This window comes from Platalea leucorodia, assembly GCF_965183815.1.
Source record: "Platalea leucorodia genome assembly, chromosome: 12".
Classification (NCBI taxonomy): Eukaryota; Metazoa; Chordata; class Aves; order Pelecaniformes; family Threskiornithidae; genus Platalea; species Platalea leucorodia.
Window position 1 is genome coordinate 12,066,656 of NC_138834.1, and position 25,887 is coordinate 12,092,542.

The 25,887-nt window shown below is 52.4% G+C and overlaps 1 protein-coding gene across 1 annotated transcript in view; it reads left to right on the forward strand.

Moving 5' to 3' along the window:
• Positions 1–3,952: 3,952 nt before the first annotated feature.
• RTN4R (reticulon 4 receptor) overlaps positions 3,953–25,887 on the forward strand; it is a gene marked incomplete at both ends in the record, with an annotated part of 83,550 nt that continues 61,615 nt past the window's right edge. The window contains 3 exon segments of the mRNA XM_082324815.1: positions 3,953–3,979; positions 6,294–6,306; positions 6,309–6,338. Coding sequence (XP_082180941.1) covers positions 3,953–3,979; positions 6,294–6,306; positions 6,309–6,338 — 70 coding nt within the window.

Here is a 25,887-nt window from a genome sequence, read left to right on the forward strand (position 1 = left end):
CGGTCTTACTGAAGGGGCACTGGGAGGGCTTTCCACCCCAAATACCTGCTTGTTTTGGATGCTTTGTTCTTCTGGAGGTTTGGCATTCACACAGCTGTGGATGAGAGCTGCCAGAGAGCAGCAGTGCAGAAATGGAGAGGCCATGACTCTGTTGGGCTCCTCTGGACCAGGTCACTGGGTGGGCCTGTGAGACGCAGAGCCATGCCAGTTCAACCCAGCCCTCATTCACTCTGTGGTCAACACATATGGAGTGCATGGGGGTCCCCTGGTTCAGCTCCATGGAGGAGCAGCTTTTACCCTTGGTCCATGTTTGCACTTTTGCTGCCCTTCTCCCCACTCCCCTTGGCTCCCTTTGCACATGCTGATGAGAATCTCCTACCCTCATATGGTCCATGCAGTCATGAATCCTATGCAGCCCATCATTTGGAAGGAAAAAAAAACTATCCTGCCCAGAAATCCAGGGGACTAATCTACCCCTTGAGCCGCTAATAAGGCCAGACACTTGGGATGCAGAGTCTTTCTCAGCAGACCCTACAAGTACCCAGATCCACTATGGAGGACCCTCCTTTGAATCAAGAATCTGGCCAGGAAGTCACTGAAGAAATCTCTTAGGGCTTTGCTTCCCCTTCTTCAAAGCCCATTTAGCATCTTTGACTGTTCCCAGTTGCTTCACAGTCAGTGCAGAGTGAGCTCAGGGCAGTTCCAAGCCACGTGCAAGCTCTCATCCAGCTAAGTACCCCTAAAGCTTGAAACCAAGCAGTTTTCTGCAAGAGATGCCTGAATAAATCTGTGGCCCTTCCTGCATGGCCCTACGATGCTTTGAAGGATTCTTGGCACATCCCAATCTCAGCAGCACCGCCAGGACCAGGTGGGAACCTTTTACTGCATGACGAGAGGGGATTGATGTGTCAGGCTGAAGCGAGCGCTGAGATGATTTACAGGAACAACTCGTCCAAGCCGACCCTATTGCTCAGGCAGAAGAGGCCTGAAATCTGAGAGAAATCACGAAGCAGAAGCTATGAGGCTCATAATTCACCTTCCTGGGAGAAGAAGCATCCGTGGGGAATTGCTGGCTGTGCAGGGGGTGGATGCACTGACAGAGGGGAAGCTTTTCTTACTCTGCCTTGCCCATCCAGGCTCTGCAAGGCTCTGGCGCAGTTTTTCATGGCAATAGGAGCAAAACAGCACATAAGAACAACACAGATATTCAGTGTCTTCTCCTGAACTAACGTGATATGGTAATGAGCTGAGACAGTTGACAGAGATGGAGTGTTGTGCCCGCCATAGAGGGGGTGGATGGTTCAAGCCAGGCAAAGCTCACACCAGGGCCCAGGACTCAATCAGCCTGTCTCTGGCATGACATCTCTCACTGCAAATGAGTCTAGGAGTGGCCAGCCATTCTTCAGTCTTCTGGTTACTGGGCTGTCCCTGTAGCGTGCTGTTTGCTTGTACAGCCATCTGAAGCATTCTGGTACCCAGGACACATTGCTCAGTGGGGTATCCTACTGCAGGAAAGAAATCAGACCTGACGTGTAACCTGGGACTCTTTATATGTATGTATGTATATGTATGTATGTATATATATATATTTGGTGTGCAGGTAGGATGATCCAATATTGCGTTCATGGTAGTCTGGTCTGCTGGAAGAGTCACTCTGTCAGCATGCAACTTATCTGCCCACCAGTGTGCATCAGTTCAAGTCTCAAAAATGGAGCAGTAACTACACTGGGTGTCTGGATAAATCATGTCAGCACAGATCATCCCCATGTGTGCAAACCTGGCCAAGGAGCCTTGCTGATGTAGAGCATCCCTGTACCTCCATGTTTGGCCAATCTGCAGGGTATGTGTTTCAGCTGCTGAAAATGTCCAGGAGAGAGCCATGATCTATGTGCCCTTCATATAAGACAACAGGTAGCTGGTATAATACATAAACTATGTCAATAGTCCCAGTGTTGGTGGGTCTGGGGAGCCCTTTCAAACTTGTATTCGAGAGTCTGACCCATTGTCTGCCTATGCCTGTCCTCAGAGCAAGTGAAAACTACTTCAAGACAAGGTCTTCTTGGATCTCCAGAAGGATGACTTGTCCAGGGGTCCAGAGGTAATATACCCTTACCTGCTGATTGCCCATGCCGCATTATGCACCATGTGCTCATGTCTGCTCCTGTCTCCTACAAGCACAGGCAGTTCCAGAACTTTGCCTAGGCACAACAGCAAACAAACTGGTCTTTTAGTGTCCTTTTTCTGCCTCCTTGTTCCTCCAAGAGATGTTTTCAGAAGTTCACATCCACATCAGACACAGGACAGGTGCAGCCACAAGGCAGTGGGGAAAAAAGGTAAAAAGCTTTTACCGGATCAGCACAAGGGTAAAAGCTACACTTTATTTAATACTGGTATTCAGGAATCAACTCCATTAGGTCCTATTCCAAAAAAAAGGTGGGTGTGAGCGTGGCAAAGGGCAATGATTTCCCATTTTATAGTGCCTTCTCTATTTCTCCACGTCCACCTCTCTCTTCCACCTTCTCCTCAGCACCCTTAGACCCAGGAATGTGCCCCAAACATATTTTAGAGCCACTCTGCTCACAAAGGAGGGTTTTAGAGAGCAAGTGAATGGTTGACACTTTGCAAACAAGACTCACAATCCAAAGGAAGACAATTGATCTAAGTGTGATTAAGCATTAGGTAAAGACGAACATGTAATTATCCAGTCAAAGCAAGGTGTCTCTTGATCTCAGTGAATGTTGGTTCCTTTCTAAGCTGCAAACAAGCTGCACAGAATTACTCACGCTGTAATTGCAAGCCACCTCAGATCCCCCAAGAGATCTCTTACTTGGGAGACTCCTCCTTCACTCTGCTAGGCAAGGCTTAGACATGTTGGGAAATGGAAAGCGCGAATGTCCAACATGCAGGCACAGAGGGAGAGCCAGTCTCCTGTACCTTGTAACATGAGCTTGAAAAGCAAGCTGGCACTAGGACGCCCGTCATACTGTGGAGCACCACTTTGCATGCCAGGGTCACAGCCACCAAGTTACTTCATGGTGACCTGTGTGTAACAAACTGTTGGATCTCAAACCAGCCCAAAGCAGTGCAGGAATCTGCAAGAAAAGTCAGTCACAGCCCTCTACAGATGTGCTTTCTCCATTTCAAGATTAACCTTTCAGAAATGTCAGCCAAACAGCCACACGCAGCCGGCTGCCTTCCTCGTAGAACCTGTAATTTTCGGCCTTGTGACTATAGCTTCAGTTAACTGCTTCGTTGCTCGTGTTCACCTTCTAGCCCTCTCCCAGACAATTCCAGCTCCAGGGTCCTTTTATCTGCAGCGATCTTGATGCTCTGCATGTCAGTGACCTCTCTTTCCTGATGCACCACTTGGGATAGCAAAGTCAGAGGGCACTATTGAAACACAAATGCTTGAAGGTGTGTTTAAAAGTGAGAGGCAGCATATTCCTAACCTGTGGTACTTGGACTGTCACTGCAGAAAGAGCAGGGCAAGACAGGATCATCCTCCCTCCCCAGAAGATGTCCACAAATCAACAACAAGGTGTGCTGCCAGCAGATTGCATGGGAATGCTCCTTGTCTCTTCCCAGACCTCACCCTTCCTTTCTCCCTGACACCCCCAGCCATCCCTTCTGTTCCTTCAGAGCAGACCTGCCACAGACTGGCCCAAGCACCCAAAGGAGACAGCTGTGTTGAAAGCTACAGTCCCATCTGAGTGTCCCAGCTTTTGACCTTGTGGGCATGGTGCTCCCTCGGCAGCATGTTCATTAAGTGCTGCCTTGGGCTGTGTGTACAGGACTCACAGAGAAGAGAGGGGCTGTACGGTGCCAAGCTCTAGTATATGCAGGGTAGGGCAGGGGTGCAGCACACAGTGGTTAGGGTGCAGGCATGGATACAGGATGGGCAGGGGTATAGCTGGAGATTGCCCTTATGCAGAACAAGTAGAAGAAACAGGGCATGCAAGCCAAAAGAAGTAGAGAGAAGGTAAGTGTATGCCTAAGCTGGGATGTAATTAGGTATGCAGGCTGAAGGTGTGGGAAGGAAGTGAACTAGGGAATCATCACTGCACCCTTGCACTCTGGAGGGGCAGAAAGACAGTGCTCAGGGGGCCAGGTATCCCCCTGCCCCCAGGTGTCATCTGCCATCTCCAGGGGAATGGAGGAGAGGGGCTCAAGGCATTAGGCTATACCTTTACATTTGGACCATTTTAGAGAGTGTCTGGGTGACTACAGTTCTCCTGGATCCCCAGATCCCAAATTCTGGCCCATTCCAGAGCTCTGCCAACTGCAGCCCTCCTGCTCTGGTCCTGGAAGCTCTGCATCTCAGCCCTGCTCCAGCACGCCACTTCTATTGATCTACCCATATATCCTAACGGCAGCCTTTCCTCTGCTCTGCTCTTATACTTTGGTTGCGGATGACCAATAAAATGTCAGCAAAAGCTATCTAGAAGACATCTGGAAGTCCTACCTCCCTGGTACCTTTGGACAGCTGAGGCTGTTTGCATAATCAAAGCCCACACTTGGTAAACTACCTCCATCTGGCTCAAATGTCCAGTTAGGCCTGCCTTTGGCTGCATTTCTTTTTTCCATGGATGATTGTGGTATCAGCATGAAGTACCCCACAGATCTTTGGGTGATGGGATGGGTTATTGTACACAGGAGAAACAGTTTCCTGACTCATCTTGGAACAAAGCCTACACGGAAGGATACAAACTGGGTGGGCCTTCAAGAGATGTGGTTATGACACAAGCCCTGAGTGCAAGCTGCTCTAGAGATGGTCAGTATTAGAGTGACAAGCCATAAGACAGGAATGAATATTCAATAGCATGCATATACCTGTGTGTACATAGACACAGATAGATACACATACCTGGCAGCAGTTTGAAATCTCTCACTAGCAGGGGCAGAGCCACCATGTTCAAGATGTTTGGCTTTCTCTGGCACCATCCTTCCCCCATCGAGCAAATGAGTTCACTTAATAAAAATCTGTCTTTCTGCTTCCCGGGACAACTGCAGATGGGAGCCACCTATGCAGTAAGGACTTGTCTGCTCCAGGACAGGGAAGGAGGGAAGCCTGCGGGAGGGCTGAGGAGGATGGGAAAGCCAGCTTCACCCTGCCTCATCTACCAGCAGTGTAAACCTCATGCTTTTTGGGTAAACTGAGGTAAGCTCTTGTCCTTGCTGTACACAGGAGAGTGATCCCAAAAGAGCAGGGGCGGGATGTGGTGAGAGGGCTCAGATGTGCAAGCGGGGAGGAAGAACTCTCTCTTTCGGACTCTACCCAAGGGCCTGTCTTTACCAGGCTTCCTCCAGGGAACGCAGCAGCTCCACACCAGCAGAAGGAAAACCTGGTGATGGGGCCTCGCCAGCCCTGGGTAAAGAGGTGCTGCGGTCGCAGGTGTCTCTTGCCGCCTCCCCAGAGAGCAGCCAGGCTCAAAGGGACCGGAGCAGGGGAAAAACCACCCGCCGAGTCCTCCAGCACCGGGGGGTTCCGCTGCCTCCCGGAGGGACTGCCAGGGCCCGGCAGCCCCCGGGGACCCTGAGGCGAGCCGAGCCGGGCCGGGCCGTGCGGGCGCGGCTGCCGCGGGAGGCGGAGGGGAGCGGGCCGGCCCGATGCCCGCAGCCGCCCGGGCGTCCCTATCCGCGGCTTCCTTTAGGTGGCACCTCTCCTCCAGGAATGAGCCGCCCGGAGCCGCCCGGCCCCTCGCAAGCCCAGCCCGGGCCGCGGCCGCGCACCGCGGGGGCTCCGCCGCGGAGCCGCCGCCGCCGTCGGAGCGGCCCCTGCGCGCTCCGTCTGCCCCCGGAGCGGCCCCTCCCTCCCTCCATCCCGTGCCCGTCTCCCCCGTCCTCCCTCACTCCTCCAGCCAGTAAATCCGATCTAGGCTGATTCCTCTCACGTCAAACCACATGATCCCATAAAACATTCATCGCCTCTCCATCCCTGCGCCCCGCTCGCTCGCTCCCGGGATACAGTGCAGCAGGCTCCGCGCTCCCCGCCGCCGCCGCCGGCTCTGCCGCCGCGGGATCCGCCGCAGCCCCGGCCCCGTGCGTGCGGCGGGCGGGAGGGAGGAAGGAAGGACGGAGGGAGGAGGCAGGCAGGCAGGGAGGGGGAGCCTCGCCTGGATGCTGACTCCAGCTCGGGGGCTGCTCATTCCCCCGATGAGCGAGGGCGCCGGCACAGGGAGAGCCCCCTCCCCGTGCGCCGCCGCTCCGCGCTCGGGCTGAAGTTTTGCACGGGGATCTGCCCCGCTTTCGCAAGGATTGTACCGCTGCCGCTCCGCTCGACTTTGCGCCTCCAGACGTGCCTTCCCCGACCCCTAAGATGAAGAGGGCGATAGCTGAAGGTAGGTGCGTCCCCGTCCCCGTGTCCGTCCCCCCCCCTCCCCTCCGCCGGGGCTCCCCCGCTCCCCGGGGGGGCGGCAGGGCAGGGCGAGGTGGCCACGTCCCCAACTTCGCACCGCACCGGGAACTTCCCTCGCTGCAACTTTTTTTTTTTTTTTTTTTTTCCTTTGCGGAGTCGGCGGGAGCGGCCAGGTCCCGCCGCGGGGGAGAGGGGCCGCACCCCGGGGGCTGGGCTGGGCTGGGCTGAGCGCGGCCGGCGGGGCACGGCGGGAGCCGGGCGCTCGGCCCGGGAGAGGCGGCGGGGAGGGCGCGGGGGGAGCGGGAGCGCCGCGTCTGCGGGAGCGGAGGAGAGGCGAGGCCGGCGGGGGAGCGAGCACCGGGCTGCGCCCCGGCACGGCACGGCACGGCACGGCTACAGCCGCGGAGCAAGGCAGCGGAATGGAAGCAGAGCAGCGGGCTGAGCCCCCTCCAGCCCCAGCCCCGCGGGGGGCCGGTCGGCCGCCCCCTGCCTCGGCTCGGCCTTGGGGTGCCCGGGCTCCCCCCGAAGTTAGAGCAGGCAAAGTGCCGCCGGGGGAGGCGGCATCCCGCGCTCTCAAGCCTGCATCCCGCGGGGGTACGGAGCTCCTGCCCCGGCGGAGGGGATGGGGGCAGCCCGGCTCTCCCCCCCGCTCCCAGCCCGGCCGGCGGGGAAGCACCGACTCCGCTCCCCGATCCCGGCGGAGGAGCCGCGGGCCGCGCCGGGCCCGGCCGCCTGCGGGTGCCTCCGGCCGGGGAAGTTTGCGGAGGCTCCGGGCGGCCCGGAGGGACGGCGATGGCGGGGGTGCGGCGGGTGCGCCCCGCAGCGCCCCTCCCTCCGGGTCTCCCCTGCTTCGTCTCAGCCCGGTGTCCTTCAGCCAGAGGCTGGGGAGAGCTGGGGATGCAGGGGGGGACCCCCACGTCGGCTCGACCCGCCGGGGGAGAGGCACACAGCATGCGGTGAGGCCGGCCTGGCACAGCCGGATCCTCAGGCTGAAAATAGCCCTTTTTCATCTGCTTTGGCAGCCCTGGCGATAGTCTTTGCTTCCCAGCTCCCGGTGTGGAGGGATGGGGCTGGGTCTGCGTTGGCAGCAGCAGCCGGGGGCTGCGGCTGTTGTTAGAGCTGCCCCGCTGTACAGTTGTGGCTTGGCCATTTGCAGTCTCTCTGGGTGAAACCTGAAATAAAGACCTACATTTGGATGAACACATGCTCTCACGCTGCAGGTTCAGACCACTTGGAGAAGCATGTGCCACCCAGGTGTGTTTGCTGGAAACCCAGCCCACAGGTTGCAATTTTTAACTCGAGCTCCACTGCTGTCCAGGCTGCTGGTCAAGGGAGCATTTGGCATGTAGAGCCTCTTGCTGCAGAGTCTCTTCCCATGTGTGCTGTCTCCAGCTTGCTTCCTGTTCCCATCAGTGACACAAATATAATCTTTTTCTTTTTTTTTTTTTTCTTCTTTCTTTCTATTTTGGAGGGCACTCTGATTTATTTGTGATGATCAAAGGACATATCCAAGCTCTGATCCAAATGGCACACCGCCTCCTTTAGCGAGTTTGTGTCGTTTTTTTAAATCTGAAACAGCCAATTTATTCCTGTTTGGGAAACACCTTGGAGCAGGTTGCAGTGACAGCTTCTTCTGCGGGCCCTTAGGGGATACTGATATTTCAGCATCCATTTGCTATGTGCTGCACCGTAGCCTGGTGCATGGGTTACCCATTGATCTGAACCCAGTGCTTGTGTGCTTGTGCACAGACTCCTGGTGCCAAGCTGGTGGTGCGGGCTGCTTGTCTACCGTGATGCTGTAGGACGTCTGTCAGCTGTGCAGAGCAGTATCCAGGTGATGGGTGTGGTACAGGCACCCAGGATAGCCTCTCCCCTGCCATTCACGATCCTGCTGCAGCACAGCACTTTCTCTACACTGTGACATTCCCGGCTGCTGCCAGCATAATGTGAAACAACACAGAAGATAATGAAATATAAAAACTGTGTTACAACAGCTTTATTTATAGAACAAGGCTTTGAGGGGTTTGGGTTTGAATTATTTTTTTTTTCCTGCAGTTTATGAATTGCTCCTATGAGAGGCTGGGTAGCCTGGATTGCTGGTAGGTGTGACTGTAAAGTCCTTATGAACCTTGGGAGATTATGTGTAGATGAGTGACCATCCTACTGTATCTGGACTGCATTTCCCACCATGGGCTGCCAGGATACTTCAAGTGCCTTGTAAGCCAGAAATAGCCACCAGGGGCAGTTCGACAGGCAGAGCTTTCACCTGGTGTTCTCAGCACTTGCTGCCTTACTAACACAATTTATTTATATTGAAAGAGGTCTTTCCATGCTTGTTCTTTTATAAAATTTATTTTTAAAAAAAAACAAACACAAAACCCTGCAATATGAGAACCTACATCAAGCTCAGAGACTACTTATTCACTGATGTGAGAGCAGCTCGCTCTTTTTCTTGAGAGAAAACACCATTCATCGGTGTATTATTTTATATTTCCTTTCTGTAAAACGTTCATTTTGTATCAAGGGGCCACAGCATTTCCTGGGCTTGGTCTCCCCTTCCCCACCAGGCAGCACATACCTCTGATCTATATTCTGTGGGACCATCAAAGGGTGTGTTTGGAGAGGTTTTCTAAAGAGGAATATCAGGGCAAAAAGGTGGAGGTGCCGTTGTACTGCTCCGTGCCTGGGCGTTGTATCAGTGCAGATGTTGTTGTATCCCTGCTGGTTCTGTGATGTATTCCCCACTAAGAGTGCTAGAGAAAGCTGGTCCATAAAATAAGTTAATTAGAAATGGCAAGAAAGCCGCTGCTGCTCTCTCCACTGCTGTGGCTTGTGGGCAGCACGTGCCTGTGCTGCTCACTACCAGCACAGGTAGCATGGCAGTCCTGTCTTAACAAGCCAGGTCCTTCATTAACTACCTTCATCCCGTGTTCAGATGCTCTGGGCTTTGCTTGAGTAAAAACCTCCTGGGAGGCGAAGCTGGTCATAAGTGCAAAGGAGCCGGTGGCAGGAAGGAGCAAGGGGAGGAAGGGGGCAGTTTGCTAGACAACTGAGATGCCTCCCTCTGCTTTCGTCTGCTACCTGCCCTGCTCAGGTGGCTTGGAAGGAGAGGGCAAGGGAATGGCTGTCCATCCATACACTCAGCCTGGTGGCTTGCTATGGAGTTGGAAGCTGGTAGGGGACATGGGGGTCCACAACTCACATCCTCATAAATGTCTTGATACCGCTGTGACAATGTGTGCTAGTAATGAAGGCCTTGTGCCTGTGTAATCTTCTTCTGACACCAACGATGACTTTGGCCATTAAGCCTTCCAAAGGAATAAGCAAAATCTGCAAACTCCAGCAGCACCTGTGTGAATTTTCCACCTTCTTCAGCTCAGAAACAGCTAGGGAGGCTGTGAGATGGGGGCAGGGAAGGGGAAGGATGCTCCAGAGGCCAGCTCTCAGGCACACTGCTACACAGCCTGCACACACAGTGATACTGGCTGTGGGGAGCTGCTGCCTACCCTGGAAAGCACAGTGTCTTCCTTCCCTTCCCATCCTCCTGAGCCTTGAGGGAGAGGAGGAGGGAGAGGGAAAATCAGTTGAGCCAGAGCCTCAGCACAAAGCAGGACAAGGAAGATTGCAAAGAGCTGAGCTCTAATCTCTGCTCTGAGCCTGAACACGGCTGCTGTGCCAGTTGCTCACACAGCTCAGTCCCACCGTGCTGCGGGTTGCGTCCTGGTGGAGAGCCTGAAGCTGCAGTCCCAGTGCAGGATTCACCCTGCGCATCCAGCCAGAGGTGGAACCGAAGGTTGAAGAAAGGAGTCGGTCTAATTAGGTGTGCATTCTCTTCCCCTTGGATTTGCAATGCTTTCTGCTGCTGTCACCTTCATTAAGACATATTTCTGAGTGCCAAGCAGCTCTTTTGATGTTCCTAAAGAGGTTTTTTTTTTTTTTATGCAGGATGCACGCACACAGTGGAATAGGAGTATCCTGTACCACTGCAAAGAGGTGTTGTAAGAGGCAGCATCACAGTATGGTGCCTGCAAGGGTTGGGAATTGCACTAGGACTTCTCCCTTCTGTCCATGCGGAAAGCTTTGTGCTGTGTCCTAGAGCCAGATGGATTTGTCTGGGATTTGTGAGCACCAGGGTTTCAGGGCTTCTCCATCACAGACACACACAGAGGTGTGGGAGGAAGGAGGAAGGCTTGTGATCTGCAAAGCCCAGCCTCTCCTCCCCTTTCATGCTTGTGGCTACAACTCCTGGAGGTTTCCAGAGACTAAGGGAAAAGGAGACAATTGTACTGAAAACTCATAATCAGCTAAAAGAAGCAAAGGGTGGATCCTTCCATGTTTGCACAGAGATGCCAAAGCAATTCATACAGACTTTGCTAAAATGTGCAAACTCACCTCAGCCTGTACTGGTGTCTCATTATGGCTATCAGGACACGCAGCAACATGGTTTTTCGTGTCTGATTATCCATTATGGTGGTATTCAGTGATGATATGTAGACTCAGAGCAGAGTGGCTTCAGAGTGACACAGATATTTTCTATGGTATCTGTGCAGCATGCATGGAAAGGCCCTGCCTGTATGTAAGACAGAACACATCTGCATGTAGTGTTGCACAGGCTCTGTCCATCTCTCTGTGCTTTTAGAGAGCTCCTGGGAAGTCAGGGCTTCTGGAGTCTGGTCTTGGCCCTGCTTCTGACTTCTTTGTATCCTTGACCAGGTCAATGAGCCTTTCTGTGATGTAGTTTCAGCTTTTCCAGCTCTAACGCTGGGAGAGCGATGCTGAGTTATCTCCTGAGGGACCCAGAATATGCTTAAAGGTCAGTCCAGAGCTAAAACATGGAGGTCTGTGCAATTGCCAATCACTTCTTTAGCAGTGACAGAGTGTCAGGTGACAAGACCGATGATCTTCTCCTTTGGGGTGTTGCTGCATCAACAGCAGGTTTGTCTCTCTGGTCTGGCCTGCCTTCCTCACAACCTTTGCTTTGTAGCTTGGAGCTGATCAATAGCACCAGCAGATTTTACAGTATTTATTGTCCCTCTCAACTCTCTGCTCCTGAAATCAGGCGATTAGAAAAGTACTTGTGTTTTATTTTGTAGCCTTCCTGCTTGTCAAGAAAAGTAGAAACATTACACAAACATGTGCAAAATATTGAGGAAGTTGGAAGCAAGAAAGTACTCCAATGCTGTGATTTTTAGTACAGTTTCTTGGTAGCTCAGTAGTATGAGGCATCAGTCTGACGACTGGCAAGTAGCAGGCTGCAACCCTTCTCCCCCAGACAGCCAGCAGTGGTAGAGTCCTCTCTGCATGGGTCAGGCAAGGCAGGGGTTACAGAATATTTGCTTTCATAAAATCATAAAATAGTTTTGAAGAGACATCTGGAGGTATCTAATCAACCTCCTGCTCAAAGCACAGCAAATTTCAAGGCTAGATAAGGTTGCTCAGGGTCTTGTCCTGTCAAGGATGGATATCATCTCCAAGGATGGAGATATCTTCTCCATAGCTCAGGCTTCTTGGCCTGTCTGGCCAAGGCTGCTGAAGCCCTTTGTCACCTGGCCTGGGTCAGGACCGTGAGCGGCCCATGTCCCTTTGGCATGGTCAGTGTACCTCTTGTCTGTCACTGGGCATGGCAGTGGTGGAGCAGGAGTGATGGTGCACATAGTGCCTGGGTCCATGCTTGATGGGAGTAAGCGGTTGTCCCTGTGAGTTCAGGAGCAGGCGTTGAGGGAGATATACCAAGGAGGACCTGAGAGTAGGGGTCACAGTCAGGGTCCCTGGCAGGGACACTCAGGAAGGCAGCAGAGACTTCCAGACATTTATGTCTTGTGCCTGTGTGTTTGCTTTTCTGACTGCATTTGGGGATGAAGCCCTTTCTGTATACTGGTTACAGCTCTCCCAGCATGGTGTCCCACATCAGTGTTAGTTAAAGCAAAGTTTCCCAGAAACTCTTTAGTCCTCAAACACACCCTGTGCTGGAAGCCTTTCCTGGACACCGTGCAGTGGCAGAGACCTCTCTGAGGACATGGTTTAGCATGGCCAAATTCCAGAATCCTGGAGGTGCTGCTGGGAAGGGCCCTCTGGAGGGTCCAGACTCCCACCCTGAGCAGGGCTATTGCTAATGTCAGATCAGGGCTGCTGTGGCTTTCTCTAGCCAAGCTTTGGAAACCTCCAATGATGGAGACTTGCTGGCCTTTCCCAGTGCTGGAGCTGTTTAATGTCTGAAGTGAACCTCCCAAACTGCAGTTCTTGGCCACGGCTCCTTGCTGTGTCATCTGGCCTCACAAAGGTGTGTTTGCCTCTGTTATCCTTATAACTGCCTTTGAGTAGCTGTAGGCTGCAATTACATTGCCCCTTCACCTCCTCTTTGCTAGACCCAACCATCCTCACTCCCTCTACCTGACCTTGTAGGACATATGCTGTAGGCTTCTCACCATCTAGCTCACCCTCCACTGGACCTTTTTGGTTTCCCCCCCATTAATTTTGGACTCAGAGGACCGCAACTGGACACAGTGTTCGAGGTGCAGCCTCCACAGTCCTGAGTGGCAGTAACTTCCCCCACTCTGCTGTCCACACTCCTCTTAGCACAGCCCAGGATGTAGTTGCCGTATTCATAGTAAGAGCAACCATTTGCTCATATTCACCTTGGTGTCCACCATAGCTCCCAGGCCGTTTACAGCAGACTGTTGCTCACAGTTTGCAGGCTGGTATTGATGCATGGGGTTATTCTGCCCCAGGTGCGGAACTTTATGCACTTCTTGTACCAAGTGAGTACTTCTTAATACTGTTCCTCTTTCACTCATTCAAAAAGCTTGGACATTTATGTAAACAGATGCCTACCTGCATATGAATTTGTTTCTTTACTGTACTGAAGTGTTATTTAGCAGTGGGTCAGAAACATTTGAAGAAGTCCAGGGTTGCCACCCAGCACTTGGCTTCTCCAAATCACCCTGCTGAAAGGCTGTTCCCCATGCTGCTGCCCAAGTTCCAGTCCAGACAGCTAAGGAGAAGCCGATTCTTGACATGGGTTGCCTTCTTCCTTCCACTATCAACATCCTTAGGTGATCAAAGTCCTTTTGCCAAATTATACTTGTTTTGCTGTTTGCTTCCTGGAGTTGACTCAGAAAAGCTTTCTTGTCCAGCATTTCTGTCCTTTATCCAAGGAGGCCTCCATGAAGGTCGGGAGAGTCTTTATTGTCAGCTATGCTTTGATCCCCATCCACAGCTGCAATTCCACATGGAGATGAAAAAAGGGCCCAGATTTCTCTACACCAGTACACCAATACACCAGTAGAGTGAGGTTCACTGCCTGGATGGGAGTTTCCAGCCCGTCACAGCTTTGCTCCATCTCGTGGGAGTTCCACACATTCCCTCAGATGGCTGTTTGGATCTCATTGCCTTTCTAACAGTTGTGCTTTCTTTTATCTCTCTGTGTTGCACCTTCTACTGGAAACAAAGGAATGTTTGCATTCAAATTTGATGCTTTCTTTTTTCCCTGAGTGCATAGGATAATTATAGCACCTTGCATGGGCTTGTACTAATTGATCAGTTATTAGTGATAATTATAATTTACATGATGGTTTACGAAGAAGGGGCACTTCTATGGTAGAAGTGATGCTCTAAGATAACAGTTCAGAATTGCTTGCTGATGTGTCAGATCATCTCCTGTGTGGTGCTCATTGGGGAAACGGGTTAACTTTTTTTTTTTGTTGTTAAGAACGAATCTTTTGCAAGAGCCATCTGGCTGCTAAATTCTTCTCCTGAAGCTGTGCAGTTTGCTGGGAGTTCATTTGCGTCTTTAACTACTAAAGAGAAAGTAAAAGTGACGGATTAGGCTAAGACTGGGACCATTCACATCAAAGTGACAGATTTTGTGAGCTGGATTTGGGAAAGTGTTTAAAACTGGTGTGTTTTCATTAAATTTTGAAGACTGTGGGCAGAACTATGCTCTCGGCACTCCAGCACAGCTCTCGACTCTGCAGCCTGCGTCGTTATGTCAGAGTGAATTGTGTGGCTGTTAAAATTTGTGTGTGCTTGTTTGATGACTTTAAATATTGATTTTAATTGTGCGTCTTTCTTAAGGCTGTGAGTGATGATCAGAGCCACGTACAATACCCTATGTGCATAACACAGCAACGTGCGCAGGGAAGAGATGTGAACTCAGTCTGACTCTTAGCAGAAGGGAGGAGGGAGAGGAAAGGAAAAATCTTTGGAGGCCCCAAATTCAGCTTTCCCTGCTTCCAGGCACCACGGGGGGCTTTGTCAGAGACATGCCATCAGCTGCTGGGCAAGTCGGGATTTCAGAAGCCTTTTGCGAGTGCTGGTGTCAGGCTGTGAAGGCTACATACCCTTCTCTGACAAAAGGCATCTTTTGAAATCCTAAGAGCAAATACTGAATATGTTAACATTGTATTTGTCTCTGCAGAGAAAAATGATCACCTGAAAGCCACTGGGACCTTTAGGACTTGCACATCTCCATGGCATCAGCATGTTTTGAGGGGTGGTGGAAAGTTGCAGCGTGAGCAGCTGGGGAGCAAAACCCTCTCCCTGGGCACACGTCCTTTCCCAAGTGCATGCGTCCAGCATGGATCCGGCTGTGATTAATGCTTTCCATGCCCGTGCAAACGTGGTTAGCGTTGGCTTTACACTAGAGGGCTGTCTGTCCCTTTCCCTTCAGAGAAAAGGCAGGAGGCTGTGTGCTGAGAACGCTCTTGTCGTTCACAGTATCCACACAATTTGACAGTGGCCCGTTTTCTCAGGTGGGTAATGCGATGCGGGCTTGTATTTACTGCTCACCGCCTCTCTTCGTGCTGCACAAGAACATCCGTGTCCTGGTCTGGAGGGCACTTTGAAGCCGTTTGTCTCGGGTGAAGTGAAACCTCTCTGGTTTTATCGCGAGGCACTCTGTCCTCCTGCACGGGTCAGCAGCCTTTTTGCAAGAAGCAGCAGGCTGCAGACTGGCAGTAGTCTTCCCCTCCTGTTTGTTCAGGCCACTTTTTCTGTCAGGAGTAATAGCATCGAGCGTTAATGCAGGGGCTTGCTCTGGGTTCCCGGCAGTGTGGCATTTTCTGCTGCTGCCCTGTGCTTGCGAGGAGCTGCAGCCCTGAACATTTGCACATCCAGTTCTGCAAGCTGTGGAGTGCACCCAGGCAGGAGATGCTTTGGAAGTGGCTACCCTGGGGGCAGGAGGAGGGTCTTCAGTGTCCTAGGGCTGAAAGAGATTTGGCAGCTTTCCATAAGATCAGGTGAGATGGCTTCCTCTGGCTCTTTTGCTAACAGCAGGGCTGGGACCATTGTGGGGACCTTGGCCACCGTGAAGGCCAATTGCTTTGGATCCACAGAGGCACTCGTATCACAGCTTTATTTAATTCTGTCCCCACTCATCTTCGTCTAGACTGGCTTTAACTCAGGTGAAGATGAAACTAGCTGAGGTTTGCCTCTGCTTAACAAACTTGGTTTGAATTCAGACCTTTCCTTAAAGCGGTATGGCTGCCTGGAGAGATGCAACTGCAAACAGAAGCCCCTCAGTGACTTCCAAGTGCATTGTGCCAGCTGCGTTCAGGGCATTTGTTTCCGTTCCTGGATGCCTGTGCAGTCAGCGTTTGGCTTGGTTTGGGCAGAACCAGTGTTAATTGAGAGCAGCCAAGTCCTTTGGCCTTTGCTAACAAGGGTCTGCTTCAGTGAACAGGGCTGGAGGTGTCGGGGATGCGGTGGGGTGGCTGGGAGCCAGCGGAGTGGGAGGCACTGGTGGGAGGGAGAGTGGTGCTGGGCACACTCTGGGGCTGCGTCCTGCACACACTGAAGTGCAGACGTCGGTTCTTTGTCAGAAGCTGATTTATCAAGTCCAGGGACTTCTCTCCCTCTCTCTTTTCTCAATTTGCAGCTAATATATCCTGAAGGGAGGGGGGAATTAATAATGGTAATTACAGCAGCTCACAGTCCTGAGTGGTAGCATTAACCACATGCATAGTGATGAATGGTGGGAGACTGCTCTGCCACGAGGAAGCTGGATGTGGAGATGGCCTGTTGGACCTGCTCTCCGTCCACCACCACCCATGGGCTGGGACAGCAGCTGCTGCCAGATGTGAGGCAGGAGGGGGATTGGCAGCAGGAGCAGGCTGAGATCTGCTGTCACCTGAACTCAGGGCCGGGATGTCCTTGGGCTGAGCATTAGAGTGAGCCTGTTTGTTGCTCAGGTGTCACCTGCTGCAGGCAGGCATTGCTTCGCTGTCTCTGCTCCTGGCCTGGTCACCCGCTGCAGGAGCTGGGAGCTGCAAGCAGGCAGGAGGCCATTGCCTGACTCCTAATGTCACACATCTGCCTTGCCTTTTTGCTCTGGCCCTGCTCCTCTAACATCCCTCTACAGACCTTGCCCTAGGGTCTCCATGGAGCATGTAAAGGTCTGCAGAGCAGCTCAGCTCTTTCCAGACACCAACAGCAGTGCATGACCAGCACGGGATTTTGGTGTGAGAAGGCAGCGTGCTGGTGCTGCCTTTCCCTGCCCGTGGTGTGGGATGTTCCCTGCCCACGTGCCCAGCCAGGCTGGTGTGCAGGGCAGTTTGGGAAGTCCCTGGGGAGCTGCCCAGGCTGGGCTGGTGGGCTGCATCACTCCACCCCAGCCCCTGCTCCCCCCACATTTGAACTCCCCTGTGGAAACCAACAGCTGCTGAATCTCTCGCTTGGCTGGTTCAATTTCAATCCACAAAATGAATTTTAGGCCCTCTGGGTGAGACAGCAAAGGGATTCTGCCAGCCAAGGCTGTCTGGGCATTGTGGGGGTGCACACGTCAGCTCTTGCAGGCTTTGACGTGTCATCTTTAAGCCTCAATTTCTGACATCGTGTGGTGAAGTGAGACTTCAGCTGGGGCTTGGAGGCAGAGCCTGGCCAAGGGCCTGTGGCTTGCACCTAAGACTGGAAGAGGTAACATCTTCGGGTTTGATGTTACCCACAAGGCAGATGAGCCATCACTCCTGGTCTTTTTAGGAAGAGCCATTCCTAATACGACATGCTGTTTGCTGCTGGGGCACTGGCTGTACTCCGAGGGAAATGTGTTGTCTGGAAATCAGGCAGCGGTTATTTAAATGGTGTCCGCAGGTCAGCAAGCACTATTCCCATTTTCCTGAGGCTGCATCCTCTCCTGTGTGCAGTGGAGGGTGGTTCCAAGCCCTGGGAAGAGGCTCTGTGTGGGGCTGGGGTTGCTGCCGGTGCTCGAGCAATGCGCCTGCCTGGGCTCCGCTTTCCTTCTCGACGAGTGGCATTGTGTCTGAATAATGAGCCCTTTTTCTCCCAGGTTGGAAGGGAGCACCAAGGGAGCAGCACAGCCAAAGAGAGACTTTTATATGAGTGGCACAATAAATGAATCTGAGCTGCCTCCTGGGAACCAGCCCAGAAGAGACTGACTTTACTTGGCCATGGCTTTCTAGTGGGAAATGCACGTCTTTCGCTGTATTTATTTTTGGCTTTCCTAGTGTTTTGCTAGGCTTACAATTAATCCTAAGCTTCTGGGTGGCCAGCTGGGCTGCGGGGACAAAGTCTTCTTCAAAGCAGTTTGCTTGGTCATTTCCTGAGATCCTTGGATTTACTAGGAACTTGGGAGAGCTTGACCTGGGTCCACCTGGGGCATGTGAACACGCCACTTTTGATGGAGAAGAGGTATCTGTGGCTGCAGCCTGCATGGGAAATGGGGTGGAGAAGCCACTTGGCACTCTCCCATCAGATGGACAGGGAATTTGCTCTCCCTTGGGAGAGGTGGTGGCTGGTATGTTGCTGCTGGGAGCTGGCGCATGGGGAAGGGACCAACTGTGTGTTGCTGCGTGCATGAGTTGGTGGCATGTTGGCATGGTGCGTGTTGCATGGGTGTTTGTTAGAGCTGGGCTTGCCCCTCACCCAGGTGCACCTGGCATGTTTTTATTGTCATGAGGATCCCCCAGAACAGACTTTACCTTTTCCAGCCTTGCCACCTGTGCAGCATTATGTGAAATGTCTTGGGATTGCGCTGTGATGGATGGGCAGCAGGACTGGCAGGCATTGAGAGGAGCTGTGCTGGGCTCCCCGGGATTCCCTGCACTGCACGGTCTCTGCCTTTGGTGCCAGAGGGGGATCCCAACCCTCTGACGTATTCAGTGCCTGCCTTTTGAGCTTGTTTTATTGGCAAACACCCAGTGGGTGCCAGCCAAGGCAGCTCTCTGTGTGCTGTGGACTCGTTTCCCTGCCTGCACCCTCTTCCCTCCTCTTGCTACAGCTGACATGGACCCCCTAGAAGTGTTTGAGCTGTGTTGGTTTTGGCTGGGTTTCTGAGCCTTTCTAGCTTGCTCCTCTCTTCCTAAAATGAAGGCTTCACTGCTGCTCATCTGAGCATGACTCCCTTGCCATGCACATTTGTGCCCTGTTTCCTGCACGTAAAGCCACAGCGAAAAGCATGGGCTCAATGGGGGAAAACTGCTGATGTCAAAATTCCTAAAAAACTCAGTGACGAGTTTGCTTGTCACACAGCTTGCTTCACTCGCTGTGTGCTGGTGGGAGACGGGCGTAGTTGAGCTTAGGAGTCTGCTGCTGTCTGCTGCAATGCAGACAACGTACGGGCCGGTGAGTAGAGCACGGGGTCCCCTGGCCAGGGCGCGAGGTCCAGCTCTGCTGGTGACCCGCTGTCAGGCAAATGATTTAGTGTGTGACATACAGAGGCCACAGGCCAGCGGCTCCCACCGCCCCTGTGTGTGACCGAGGCACACAGCCTCTCCTGATTAAATCCTCATCAGCATATCGTTGTCCTTCTGTCTGGAGAGGAGGGTGACAGTCGTTATGTCTGCCTCCCCCCTGCCTGTCCCCGCATCCCCTGTATTCAGAAGAGCCCGGGTGCAGAGTGAACATCCCCAAGGGAGGAGATTGGGCAAACTGATGGCCTGCAGTACTGCAGGTACCAGGTCCAGTTGCTCTGAACCTGGGGAATGCAGTGCTGGACTGCTAAAAAAGACATGCGAGCTCTCCCTGCATGCAGGGCTGGAGCAGAGCAGGCATTTACTGCTCTCTCTAAACCTGAGAGATCCTGTGAATTAAAGGAATGAGCCTAACACTTGGCACCAGGAGACGTAGGAAGTGATAATGGGAGACAGGGCTATAATGGCACAGGAATCTCTCAGTATGATGGCAGCTAAATGACGCGGTAAGGAAAATTGCACCTCATTGTGAGTGTCAAAATTGACAGAGAGGAAAAAGAGATGAACAGTGTTTGCAAGTGCACCCCAACAGCTCCTGTAAAAGAGCCTTGACCCACCTTTGGCTCAGGCTGGAGTCAGCCTGCCAGAGCAGCTCGTGTGATCCCCAGCTTTCCCCTCCTGCTTCCCCCAAACCTCTCATGCTTGGGAAGGATGAGGTGATGGGCAAGATCAATCGTTCAGGCCAAGTGCGCACTCATGCAGCCTTGCAGGAGCCCTCCAGGCCTTTCAGGATCTTGAGGCTATATGCATGGTTGTAAGACCAAAATGCCCATCGCAGAGTGTGGATGTGCCTGGATGCATGATACCATGCGCACGCATGTGGGGCTATGTGAGCAGAGGCCGTACGTGCGTTTGGACAAGCAAGCAGGGCATGGTGAGTGCTGCACGAGGGGCTGCCTTTGTTTCTGTCACGGGACAGGGGTGAAAATGATCATGGGGTGAGCACACAACTTGTGAAGGGGAAGGGGCTGCAGCTTGTTTATCACCCAAAAGAGACAGGAAAATCAGAGACACGGAACAAAACTAATAAAAGAAATGGGTATGGTGAATACAGGCTAATGATAAGCTCCGCCAAACATCTGGGCAGCGGTCAGCATTGCTATCTGTTGCAGGGGCTGAGCCCTGTGTGATCTGATGGTTCTGGAGCTGATGAGGCAAGAGGCTCAGCGCTGAGAAAAGCATAGTGGTGCGACCCTGTCCTCACCTGCGTGCACCACTCCAGGGGAGCTGGGAGCCTGGTGCACATCCTGGTGTGGGGCTCTGGCAGCCAGAATGGGAGCATGTGGGAAGGGGGATAAAAACTGGATGAGGAGAAAATGGAAGGTCTGTATGTAAATCAGTGGTGTCTCCTCCCTTGGAGAATCATGGTTCCTTCCACCCCCTTCTCTCCAAAAAGACCTAAATTACTGAGGACACAAAGAGAGTTTGACATGAAGAGAGCTCAAAGGGGCTGGAGCTACTTGATGTCAAAGGGAGATGGAAAAGACAGGCCAGTATATAGGAGAAAGCACGGTGACAAATGGCACAGGGAAGATAGCTTGGCTGTTGCTTCTGATACAACAGCCAGCTGGCAACACACTGAAAAGTGTAGGAGGAGAGTGTTTCGCTAGCAGGAGAGTCCTCCGGAGCTGCCTCCCACAAGGTCCTGCTGAAAGTCCACGGAAGGTGCAGCAAGGGCCACATATTTATATTTTCAGGAAAACATCTAGTAATGCCAACCTGCAGGCTCTCCCGCTTCTGGCAGGGATGGAGGAGAGCTGAGGGTATGAGACAGCCCTGCTGCCTGCAGGAATGCAAAGCGGGGTCATCACCAGTCCCCGCCAGAGTGGCTTCTTCTGGAAAACCAGCAGCTGGTGCCACCAGCCTTGGCACTGCCCCTCTTCGGACCCTGTTTTCTCCTCTCCCAACAGCTCTGGGTGCAGGTGCATCCTCGCGACCTGCTCCCTCTCAAGCATTGCCACCTTGGTTTCTTACTTCAGAGGAGCTTGCTAAGGAGATGAGAGAGTGGGTTATTCTTCAAAACATAAAACAAACACCTGGAGGAGCAGAAACAAGGCTTGGGAGACAAAAAATGGTAGGTAAAGATGAATATTGAATACACGTTTAGCAATGGTGGATACGCATTGCTCAGTGTTACCGAAGGACTGATGCTGAGCTACATGGCATTGCTGAGCTGGTGAACTGGTGCTGCAGGGTGGTCCTGTGCCCACACTTCAGGGGAGGCCCTCTGTTTCTCCCACCATGTGTGCTGCCGAAGAGTTTCTCCCTGTGTTTCAGTAGCTTGTGGCTGAGCCTGAGCCCTATCCCACTGAGGCCCCTCCCTGGCTACTGCATTGCTTCTGCTTAGCTGAAACCAACCCTTCCCTGTCCGGTGATTCACTCGTGGCTTGTTCATTTGAATTTGTAACAGTCCTTCTGCACACACTATAAAGAGTATTTAATGTGCAGCGTTTTGCTGAGTCTGTAGCCTTTGGAGCTTTTTGTGAAGACTCTTTGTGGCCTCCCTGGACACATTATTGGAGCAATACAGTCCCAGGCACACTGTTGAAAGCAGATGTTGTGCTAGTTAATACAGAAGTGCCTCCATTGCTTCTTCCCAGGATGTATCCAGTCCTGGCTGTTCTTCAGATGGGGTAATGGAGGTAATGCTGGCTTCCTTCTCGGTGCTCTGAGCTGCTCTACAGATGCATGGCCAAAACTTCATCCCCTCCACTGCTTGTGGTCCTTTGTTTTGTTCCCTCTCAGAACTAAAGGCCAGCGTGGAGAAGTTGCATGGTGCTACCCAAAAGGGTCCCTCAGCCCTGGTGGGCACAGGGTGTTTGTGCTCCTTGTGCAGCCGGCTGGCAGCAGTTCATCCTGAAAGACTGTCTGACTCTTCAGAGCAGCACCAGGAAATATGCAAATTTAACCTTTGAATTTACTGTGCTGTTCTTTTCCTGGGAAATGTCACTCAGGGCATCAAGCTGGGATTGCCTCGTCTCAGGAGGGGAGTGGGCATCAGTGGCATATGCTTTGTCTCTGGGGATGCATCCAGCTGGCCCACAGCATGGGGAGCTGGGTGCTCCAGGGAGTCTTTAGGTGCTCCCTGCGAGCAGGAGCTCCCGTGCTCTGGAAGCGCTGGGAGCTCATGTGCTCTGCCTTGCTGTCAGCAGAAGCCGCCCTGAACCGATGTGATGTGATGGGTGGAACACGTTTCGGTGACTTGAGCTGGCTCCTGAGTGACGTAAGGAGGATTATGTCCCCATCGCCGGTGTTGGGCGGGGGAGCTGTCAGCAGTGACACATCTCACAGCCGTGAGAGCGGCTCGTGGGAGCCCGCGCCAGTGCCGGAGAGGGCTCCTCTGCCTCGAGGGAGGGGAGCACTTGCAGGGTTGGATCCAGATGATGCTGCTGCAGCAGGAGGGAGCTCCCCATTCGGTTGAATGCGCAGCAGACAAAGAGCTGAAGGGAATCCCAGCTGTCAAAGCCAGCAGTGACTGATAGGACCGTACTAGCTCAGACCAGAGACTAAGATGAAGGGTTGAGTTTACAGGCTGCCCCTGGGAGGTACCTATGAAGGAAAAAAAAGGTGTGATTACAGTGTGGGCAGGAGTGACTGTGCAAAGAAGATCGATTTCAGCACAGGTGAATAACCAAAGACTATATCAACATCCCTGGAGGGCTTTGCCCTGGTTGCTGGACCATCCATGCCAAAGCCTTTCCTGCCACATCAGCTCTGTTGCTTTTATGAGCTCCTACCACCGTGGATATGCCTATCATCTGCAGCATTTCCACCATACCTGTGTGGGCTATGCCAGCTTCAGGTGTGGTTTTGGGGAGGCAGAATACACCTGAAGAGCACTATGAATGGCTCTGGTTGTGTGGCCCTGGTGCAGAGTGTTCCCTGCAGCTTTTTGCAGAGTTATTACAGTTGCCAGTACAGATTTGTCTTTGTTTAGGACAAATGCTTCAGGGTCAGCAGAGCAGGAACTCTCAAAGAACAAGCCAAGGTGTGCAGCTGGGCTCTCCTCCAGGACCCTCCGATAACAGCCAGCGTGGGCAGCTCGAGGCTAGCAAGACCCTGAAATAATAGAGCAGAGTGCAGCCTGCCTTCACAAGCATCCCTAAAAATAGCAAGGCAGGATGTCCATGTGATGGGTTTCAACAGGAAAATAGATTCATTTCCCAGCTCCCAGAGGGGTTTTTGGAAACAGCAGAGAGTAAATAAGGGTTTTGAAAGTGATGACAAATACCTTGGAGGTGCCCTTCCAAGCAGCCTTAACTGTTTGAAATTACACTCACATTTCCAGTGGCTCTGAGGAGTGTGAGGCCCTGAAGATCTCCAGATCTACTGTGATCTTATTTGCTTGGGTGCTAATTAAGAGAATATCGAAGCTCTGCTATGTATTCTGCAACTCTCTGTAAATTCAGATAAGAACCATTAGAAATCCATCACAAGGTGTATTAAAATCTCCTTAATTAATATACAATAAATACAGCAGTCTCCAGGAGAAGGGCTGTGAGCACTGGAGAGGAATGCAGGACAAGGATGGACACCAAGTCACGGAGCAATGAGACAAGGTGAGGAGGATACTACCCACTCAGTCCTCATCCCCCAGGAGCAAGGCAGTGCAGCAAAAGGAGTTGTGGCAGGCTCCGCAGAGGAAAGCTGCTGGTCTCCCAGCTGATAGTTGCGGGCTCAAGCTATTGCCAGAGCCCTTGGTTTTGCCAGGTGTGGCTGCTTGGGGACTGAGAAAGCATCACAGTCTTTGAAAGATGAGAGCAGTGCAGGGATGGGTTTCCCTGTCCTGTGCAACTTGAGAGCATATGGCCAATGGCAGGTGTCACCCAAGGGACACAGGTTCAAGCCCCTGCGGCAAGAAGAGGGTGGAGCAGACGTAGCCAGAAGAGACAGCCTGCCCCAAGGCTATGCAGGCAATCTGGACTGAAAGATGCTGGATTATTTACACGAAGAATGGCTCCAAATCGAGATGGGGATTAGAGTTAGCATCTCACAGCAATGGCTTGCATGGAGCATGCTTCTGACCCCACTGGCTAACTGGGATCTGAACTGGCCCAAAGCCTGAATGAGTGCCTTCACTACTGGGGCAACTTTGGGCTTTGCATGCTCCTTGACCAGAAGTACCTTCCTGGTCCAGACACACACCTTCCTGATCAAGTTTTCTTGAAACTAGCAGTAATATATGGAGCTTCCACCATATTTACATTCTCTGATGAAAAATCGCATCTCAGAAGGGGAGTCCTCACTTGCCTAAAGAGAAAGAATGCTGGGGTTTGAGCTGCAGGCATTGTTAATACACAGATGCAAGAAGGAGGTGGGTTCCTAGGTGGGGAACTCAAGTCCCGAGCTGTGGTGGGTTTATGTCCCTGGAAAGCTATGCAGAGAATTGCCCTATTGCAGATGGAACAGTTCAAGGAAATCCCATGGGTTGTTCTTTCAGGGACCTTAGCTCCTGAGAACAGGGGTTTTATGTCCGCTTGTCCTCTGGGAGCTGGCAAGGAAGGTCCACAGGCTTTCTGGGTGACATGGAGCAGTTTCCTCTCCTTTGTCTCCAGATCTTTTTGCAATAGCTCACTGAGGAATATTTCCATTTTAGGAAGCGTTTCCTCTCCCAGATCTGGATGCTGTGCTTGTGTCACCCACTTCTGTGATCTGCTGCCTCTGGGGACATAGCATTTCAATTCACATTACTATGCCTGTACCTTGGGGAGAAGTGTCAGACCAAGACAGACCTACTCCTCTGCCCCTCTTCTCCATGTTCCTCTTCTACCAGATGGGCTGGGCTTTCCTGTTCTCCACTGTCTTTAGGACATTGAGGGCAATAGCTAGGAGGGACATAGCGTTAGTACTGGGTAGGAGTGAAGCCAGTAAAAGGAGGTAGCCTGCTTTTACTAAAGCTATCTCAATTCACGTGTTGGCACTGATGGTTGCAGTTTCTTCAGGAGCAAGAAGACAGTTGCATCCCTTGCTTGGTGGGTTCAGAGGTCTGAATGTTCCTGACAGGGTTTATTACTTGGCTGATCCTGGTGATGTGACGTTTGAGCCCATTGTGAAGCATCCTGTGCCCAAACTGCCTTTCCCTCCCTGCGGTACTCCCAGTTTGTGTCAGCTGAGGGTTGATGAGGCAATGTGTGTGACAAGCATCTGGGTGCTGCACTCACAAATCAGCAGGGCTAAAGGAGAACTCACCAGGCAAATAATCCTCAGATAGCGTCTTAAAGCCCTGACAGGCTCCAGAAAGGTGGTTTCTAGAACAGACTCTATTCTCTACCTGCCCTGGGGCAGAAATACTGATGTCTTCTGCTGGCTGTTCAGCCCCTCATAAACCCATCGTGTCCTTTAATAATGTCCGTTCCTGGCACCTGCACCCTCTCCTGACCATTCCCTGTCCTGGGTGAGCACATGTTGTGCTGCCAGGTCTCCCAGCCCCACGGCGCCTTGCAGGGCAGCTCCGAAGGTCACAAATTTGTCCCTTAGGGACGGAGGTTGGGACCTTGGAGTCTGGCCTGAAAATAGCAAAATACATACAATTGCTGTGTCTCTGTAAAAAGAGCCTGTCTGGTTTCAGGCTTCACTGTCTAGATGGAGAGCAGGCGTTGGAAAGGAGTCGGGGGGTTGTGTGGTGATGGCACTCACATGTACCTCTCCAGCTGTGTGGTTTCGGCCATCTGTTCCCGAGGCAGCTGTGCAACATGCTAAGTGGCCATGTCCTTCATCCCCAGCAAGAGGACCGTAGGGGAGTCACCCCAGCCCACCTCCTCGGGTACCTATGCTAAACGTTTTCAGCTGTCACTATCTAGTGCAACTCCCTTTCCAGGGAGGGTGACA